Source organism: Anguilla anguilla, chromosome 7, assembly GCF_013347855.1.
Source record: "Anguilla anguilla isolate fAngAng1 chromosome 7, fAngAng1.pri, whole genome shotgun sequence".
In the NCBI taxonomy this organism is placed as follows: domain Eukaryota; kingdom Metazoa; phylum Chordata; class Actinopteri; order Anguilliformes; family Anguillidae; genus Anguilla; species Anguilla anguilla.
The window spans coordinates 4,779,579-4,787,332 of record NC_049207.1 but is presented as its reverse complement, the minus strand read 5'-3'; the positions used below and the strand labels follow the sequence as shown (position 1 = coordinate 4,787,332).

The following is a 7,754-nucleotide window of genomic DNA, read 5'->3' as shown; positions in this document are numbered from 1 at the left end:
TTCGATTTCAAAGTTAAGTGACCAAGCCCCCTCTCTAACATGCTGAACACCCGAGTTGTTCACACCTCAGACGCAGCTGTGAGGCAGGATTTGCTTACAGGCCACAGATTTGCATGCGTGTCCTCAGTGCCCGCCTTTGCACGCCTCAGTGCCCCACACTTCGGCTGCAATAAATACGCAGCCTCGCTGCCCAGGAGCTTAATGCTTGGAGCAGCCGCGCGCCTCCTCTGTCTCCGGTCCGCACGTACGGTAAAGAACATGGCTGCACTGGAACTCTTCCTCCTCGCTCTCGCGGTCTCTCACGGTAAGAACCCCCCGCTGGCCACTCCATCGCCGAGTTCGGCTTTCCGTTCACAGAATGTTCGCCATCTCCTAAACTGGAGCCCGATCGCTTTTAGTGATTAAAGGTGTCTGCGGTGTTCAACTGTGCTACAGCTGGTTCGCAGTAAGAACCAATGAGCTGATATTTTGTTTTTTTATTTCCAGGGACCAGCGCTGACATCATCCTGACTCAAAGTCCCACAGTGGAGTCGGTCACGGTCGGAGGGAGTGTCACTCTCAACTGCAGGTCCAGCAGCTCTGATTTTACCAGTAGCTTAGCCTGGTATCTGCAGAAACCCGGAGAAAGGCCTAAACTCCTGATCTACTCCGCGAATAGCAGAGCAACAGGGACACCAACCCGATTCACCGGTAGCAGGTCTGGAACCAACTTCATGCTGAAAATCAGTGGGGTCCTGGCTGAAGATGCAGGAGATTACTACTGTCAGCAATACTATGAGATTCCACTCACACAGTGATACAGACCCATACAAAAACCTCCCTCGGCTGAAGAGGAACTGCTCAGGCTTGCAGTTACCAAACTGAGGTACAAGATGTTTGACTGAGTCTTTCAGTGTTACTTCACCACTATAGACAAAATCAGTTTTGCAAACAATCTTCGATTTTGAAGATTTTTGTCAATTTTGCCCATATTTTTCTCTCTCATTGGAGGGTGGAGGAAAGCCCTTAATGCGTAGCTTGCAGGAGACCACGGTTCCTTTACTTGACTCAGATTTCATCAAACTGTCTGTTTGAATACCTGCTTCTGCCTGCTCCATGCACTATGAACCAATTCAACAACTCACAACATTGGGATTGTCAGAATCTGATCAGTCGATGAGCAGCTGAAAGCAAAAGGAAGATCACATGACTTGTTTTGGGAAGATTCTACAGTAGAATTCTGAAAAGGCATTGGGAATCCCCAAGCCTCTCGAAGATGGGAGACATGAATTGGCGGTTGGGATACAACTGCAACTTCCACACTGGGAGGTTAACAGGAGCAGAACACTCAACCATGCAGTGCTTCAGTGACCCAAAGTACTCACTTTGTCTCTGTATGGAAAAAGGTTTTGTAAAATCCCTGGTGACACAAACAAAACAGCTATAATTAAAAAGCAGCTGAAGTTGCTACCAATGCCACAGAATTGCCAAAACAATGGATTTGATCCGACATGGGGGACAGTTTTAAATTGAGGTTGAAACTGATCTTAACAGATGAAGCATGAGACTTAAAATCACTGCAAATATCTCCTAAAATCAGTCAGAACTCCACAGACACTCAACAGACACCGCTCCTTGGGAACTGCCTGAAACATCACAAAGACCCCAGCTGCAGCTAGCAGTTAGAGCCAGACAATGCAGGCAAAATGGCAACAGACTAAAGGCTAAGGAATTCTAGAATTCTCCAGTTTGTAGGCCTTCTGGAATTCTGCAGCTTCACTGCAGTTTGAAAGTTCTCCCAGCCCTCCCTCTCCCTATGGGAGTCAAAGGCTTCCTCATAATACATCTGATAACACTCACAAATCACATACACACACACAGACACACACACACACACAAAATCTGAATAGTTGCACAGCAGAGTATATTCATCACAGTTTCTCTGAGCAGTAACTCTCAGCAATGTCATGGGAAAGTGTGTAACACTTGCAACAAACAAATTGACATTCATGTGAACATAACTTCCATGTTTCAGAGTACATTTTAGATTGTAGGCTAATTATCTTTATACTTAGGATCTCGCATTGCAGATACTAAGAACATCGGTCCTCTTTCTTTGGACATTTTTATGCTCTTTGCTGTACAAACATATAGCTTATCTTTGAAGTCCTACAATTTAAATAGTCTTGCAAAACAGATAACAACCCAAGGAAAAGATCCATGACCCCAAACAAAATTAAAAATCTACCTGTATGGTAGTACTTAACTTTACAGTGAAAATTAGTGTCAATTCATGCAGTGCAAACAGGAAAAATACCAAAATACATATTTCAGTCATCACGAGGAAGCTCCTGTTGCACCAGTATGCTATTGTGCTAATGATAACAATATGAATGGCATTGCTTTTGCATATGATGAGTTTAGTTTTTATGAAACATAATGAGCCTATAACTGGCTTCGTTTTCCTTTCAATAATTTGGAACAGACAGATTTTAGATTTAGAGAGTGCAGCATAATTAGAGTGTGCAGCTTTGCATATAAAACTTATGTATGTCTGAAAATGTGATTGTTGGGATAACTTAGAGCACAAAATGTACGAACTTTTATTTAGCATTTTCATATTAATGAGTATTCGGTTCAAGGTCTTTCATTACCAGAAATGAACACTGCATCTTGTTTTTACTGCTGAAGCAGTATTTTTCGTTAAAATATCAATTTTCTATTTAACTTCTCTTCAGGTTGCGCAAGGAAGGTTTTTGTACAGGCACTCAACGGGACTGCATCACTGTGATACACTTTTGGTGGCGGTACTAGACTGGATGTTGGAAGTAGGTGCCTTGCGTTTCAATACATCTCATTGTCTTCGGTCGTGTATAATTTTTATAATGTTTTCTGTTCTCAGAAAAAAAACTTTAGATCATTTAAAATGCCATGTAAAATATACATTCAAATACGTCGCAGGCTATAGTCTGTAATAGATTATTTGTTGAATAAAAATATCGATAGCAAGTAGTTTTCAAATCGCTCAAATCCAAAGCGACTAGCGTGCCAGAAAACGCCTATCAGTATACATATTTGTCAAATTCAGTAGCCTAAACTTCTGCAGTCAGCCCGGAGGGATATGTCGCAGCCTGCCGTCCTGGGTACATGCATTGTTTCACGACTTGGTTTCCCCCGAATCGATTCATTTCAAGCGTGTCAAGTAGCTATTTACGTAAAAAAAAAAGCCTACATTTAAGATGACTTGTCTTCTTTGCCTAAAGTATCGTCCATACATAGTGAAATATTTGGCAAACTGAATTGTGTTGGCGGTTAAAAAAAAAAGTTTGATCGGCTGAAATATTTGGAACAGTAGGCTATTCAAAGTGTATTTCAAAAATATTATAACTAAATGAAAGTTGTAGTAGATTTAACGGTGGGGACGAAGAAATATGCGACGTTCTACTAACAACGTAATATAGCCTAGGCTACGTAGCCTAATAAACACAAATAATCTCCGTATTTTCTATTTGCTCAAATTTTGTCCGGTAGGCTAATTCCTGTGGTTGTTTAAATTTCAAACTACAAAAACCGGTCTCCTTTCGATCAACCTACACAGGAGTGACGAGAGGAGCTCAGATCTTGTAAGTTTCCATCTGCTTGACCTAAAACCCCTGCTCTTTCTTCCCAGGTAACACCCGCCCAGCCCTTAATGTCCTGTCCCCCTCGAACGCGGAGCTGACCAGCAAGGGGACGGCGACTCTGATTTGCATAGCCAACAGGGGCTTCCCTTCAGACTGGACGCTGAGCTGGAAGGTGGACGGGCAGGGCAAGACCTCCGCCCCCGGCAGAGGAGTCATGGAGAAGGACGGTCTGTACAGCTGGAGCAGCACTTTGACCCTCACTGCTGACGAGTGGGCCAAGGCGGCGTCGCTCACCTGCGAGGCCTCCCAGGGGTCTCAATCTCCGGTCACTCAGACGCTTCGGAAAGCCGACTGCACCGAGTAGACCAAGTGCCAAGCGGCCGATCGCTGATTTTTTCACTGCTCTACAGCATATGCAGCTTCTCTCCATAATAACGATCGATCACAATGGCTTTGCTCGTCGTATGCAGGTTATCGTTGCAACCACTAATGTGCACAGCTTTAGTTCACTGTTAGATATGTATGTGTTGATTGATGGCTTATAATTATAAACAATAAACAAATATGTGAATCATATCAAACGCTGCAGTTTTGTTCTTTGCTGATCTAGAAAATATTGGAAAAGAATTTAATTATTTTGTTAATGCACTTTTGTTAATACAAGTAAACCATGTAGTGAGTTTGTTTCTGTAGTAAAATTAAATGCTTTCAGTTTACATTTCACACAGTGACTGTCATAAATTAGTCTCAGCATCATACAGCATGTCAATGTTTCCAAACTGTTAATGGCACATGATATTCACTGGATAATAAAATAATTAGTACACTGATAGGGTGGTATTTCCATGTGGAAAAAACAATAACCCTGGAAAGAAAGTTTAGTTTTTAGTTTTAGTTCTAGTTCTATTATTTTTGCACAATTTAAAAAATACACAAAAATGACATAGATAACAAATAACATACAGTGCAGGGAGAGGCAGAAAACCCCAGTGGGCCTAAATAATGTTAAAAATTCACAATGTTATAAAAAACATGAACTTCAAACTTCAAATAAATAAAAACCCTGACTGTTACGCATGCTAACACCTGGTGGTGCAATGGCTCACTGCCTCCCTGCCCTCCCACAGCAGGGATCTGTGTGTTATACAAAGCCGGGAGCGTTCCATGCTGGGGAGCAGTCCGTAACTTCAGCCGCTGTCTGTGCAGTATGTGGATTAAGGACTCAGTGCTATTGGCCAAGGACGCCCAGTGATACCAAATTTACGGTGTCCTGCACACAACTAAATACAGAATACAGGCAGAAAGCATTAGGGTATACTCAGTCAGAGACTTGGGGTAAGAAAAATGGCAATGTGCCTGACAATGTATCCTTGAATGTCTTCTTTATTTTGTGGTTCTGAATTATGACTCTCACAGTAGTGATTGTACCCCTTGTATATTTTGCATAAACTGTCAGGCTAGTAAAGGTTCTAGATTCTATAACGGTCTGATTTGAACTGCCGTGCTTGAGCCGCGTTCACAACTTGTCAGTGATATGAAGTATAAAATTAGAACACTTGATTTAACAGCTCAGTTGAGGCTTTTTGCAGTGACAGCCCAACAGAGCAGAGTATTCTGTGTAGATCTAGCACTGATATTGGACTGTTTAGAGATTTTTTGTGTTCTAGCTTTATTAGTAGACGATATACAACAACTATGCCAAACACAGAGTTTCTAAGCACAACCATTGTCGTGTACATTATCCACTCAACAAGCACCCCCTGCCTGCAGTCTTATCAAATCAGACTTTTAACTCTAATACCGCCCCTGTTTGACACGCATAAACGCAGTGAAGAGTTCATTTAGCGCTGTTAATTTCGCCGTGCTTTACTGTACTAGCTGCAGCTTCATGGTGTACAGTTCCCGCCCACCCAGGCCCAGCCCCAGCCCCAGCCCCAGGCCCAGCCCCAGCCCCAGCACGCTCTCACCCCCTGGGGAACGGTGAACATCTGGCAGCAGAGTCGCTCTATTCTGGGCGAAGTGGGACCACACCATCCTGCCTATGCAAATCTGAGCAATCCGACTCTCAGTTTCACTACCCAAATTCCCCTAGACTGCTGCAGCTGTGTGTGGAGGATAACTCACATCTACAGAAGGGAGGGTGTGTGTGTGTGTGTGTGTGTGTGTGTGTGGGAGGGGGTTAGTTTAATGCATTTTTAGTATGATTTTGGTATGATCCTGTCCCTTCATGAATTAAATAACATTTGTGTACATGGATTATAATCAGAGGTGAATTTTGCAGTTGTGTATGTTCTGTTGTTTCACCACCAGATGCTGCTAGATCCTCATTTGTGGAAATGATTTGCAACTGTTCTCATAAATATTTGTGTTTAAAATATTTAAAATATTATACAGAGTTTATCAATGTGACCAGCTTTATCACATCATTTAGGTTACATTTTAGACATTTAAAAAGTTTTACATTGATCATACAAGTTTCATTGCTGAATGCAATTTTCCATAAATGTCATATGAATACCACGACTACATGTGCAAGTAATACTGTATCTTGGTTAACACTTTGTTAATATTACTACTGTATCTTGGTGCATACATTGTCTGACTTAAAATGAGTGATTTATAGATATGGGGCATTTGAAGTTAAATTACAAGTTAAACAACTTGAATATTGCATAAGTCTACAAATGCATAAAAGAATCTAACACATAACTTTTTATCTGGTCTACGTGGGGGTTTAGAAGATCCACTAGAGGGGAATAACTCACTTTTGTGATAACATCCTCTCATTTTGAATCACTTGCTGTGAATTAATTTAATTATACAAGCGATATAGAGATCAGGTTCCAGTTTCAGTCTGTTGAATCATGAAATGGCAGTTTCCACTTCTAACAGAAGCTGTTAGTATTCTCTGGTTTTCTGCAAAAATCCAGCTGTGAAACGTTCCCATAAAAGATGTCAATTTAGGCAAATTTTAGTTTCAGTCACCCCCATTGCTTTCCCCAGTTGCTGCAAATGATTCTCTCTCCCCCTCCCTCTCCTCCTCCCTCCCCGAAAAAACAAAAGTTGGACAGTTAAGCATTTATGTCTTATATGTATTTTTACATAGTTTACATATTTTACTTGTTCTACAAGGAAAATCCATCACAACTGATTTGAAGGCTTTATTTGTTGACTGCACTGTACCTGATTTAATCACCTGAAAGTTACTACCAACGTTGATCAAGTAATAAAATAAGCCACATTTCTGTTAAACAGCTCACAAAATTTCAAAAGCAGTAAGAATTTGTGATCCTAAGCAAATGTGTAGGAGAACATGGCCCTCCCACTAGACTCAGTTCCAGGTTTTGATGAAGTGTATATTTGAGCTGGGAAAATGCAAATTATTTTCACAAAAAAAAAAAACAATACTGAAATGTCACTGCCATATATCCACAGTCCACAATAATCAAACTCAATTTAGCACAAGTGTCATTGTAAACATTTCTTGTGACAAATGATGATTGACATGTGGCTTGACAAAAAGATTACTGACCTCTTGCTGGTGGAGGACTGAAGGACATGTGGAAAAAAAAAAAAAAAAACATACAAACCCCAGTGATGGTAAGTTCGTAACCTCAAGAACAAATTCAAGGGCACTAATAGCAAACTATATACACAATCTTCAATATTATGGCATAATTATATTTAAATTGCTGTGTGCTATTGAACTTGGTAATTTAGGGCCTTAATTTCTCTTTGAGACGCATTTGATACATTTATCATGAAGCAAGTTTTGCAATAAAATGTCCCTCCTGTCCAAAAAAATGACAATAAACTGATTTGCAATCTTTAAGGGTGAACAAATCTGTTAAATACTTTATTGTTTCCATTAGCCAAATGAAGTTTGAAAGGTTAGACTGTGCTATGAAATTGACAGTTTGCCTTTTATAATTAAGTCAACCTTTCACAATTATTTAAATTACTGTACTCTAATTAATAAATTGCAAATCTGTGAATTCTTGAGAGACGAAGTGTATATCTATGACCCTTATTCTGTAAAATCATAAAAAGGACTTTGGAAACCACTTCAATGGCTGTGTTTTGAAGCTTTCCGTTTGGCTCCAAAGTGTTTTTTTCCCCTCATGAGTCCTTTATTGACTCAACTGTCTTTTC

The 7,754-nt window shown here is 40.6% G+C and overlaps 1 protein-coding gene across 2 annotated transcripts; it reads left to right on the top strand.

Moving 5' to 3' along the window:
- The first annotated feature begins 193 nt into the window (after positions 1-193).
- LOC118232608 (immunoglobulin kappa light chain-like) lies at positions 194-4,178 on the top strand. 2 transcript variants are annotated; one of them, XM_035427669.1, is made up of 4 exons: positions 194-304; positions 487-784; positions 2,770-2,807; positions 3,650-4,178. In XM_035427669.1, the coding sequence occupies exons 1-4, from the start codon at positions 202-204 to the stop codon at positions 3,964-3,966; spliced, it is 756 nt and encodes a 251-aa protein (XP_035283560.1). In that variant the 5' UTR covers positions 194-201; the 3' UTR covers positions 3,967-4,178. The 2 variants fall into 2 exon arrangements, with proteins under 2 accessions (XP_035283560.1, XP_035283561.1); XM_035427670.1 differs by having other exon boundaries at positions 487-787; positions 2,773-2,807.
- The last annotated feature ends 3,576 nt before the right edge of the window (positions 4,179-7,754 follow it).

What these genes read in the sequence shown, in the direction of transcription:
- LOC118232608 (XM_035427669.1), top strand. Translation starts at nt 202, where the DNA reads ATGCTTGGAGCAGCCGCGCGCCTCCTCTGTCTCCGGTCCGCACGTACG. An exon ending in CGCTCTCGCGGTCTCTCACG is followed by an intron (nt 305 to 486) that starts GTAAGAACCCCC and finishes TTTTATTTCCAG; the next exon opens with GGACCAGCGCTGACATCATC. An exon ending in CAGCAATACTATGAGATTCC is followed by an intron (nt 785 to 2,769) that starts ACTCACACAGTG and finishes TGCATCACTGTG; the next exon opens with ATACACTTTTGGTGGCGGTA.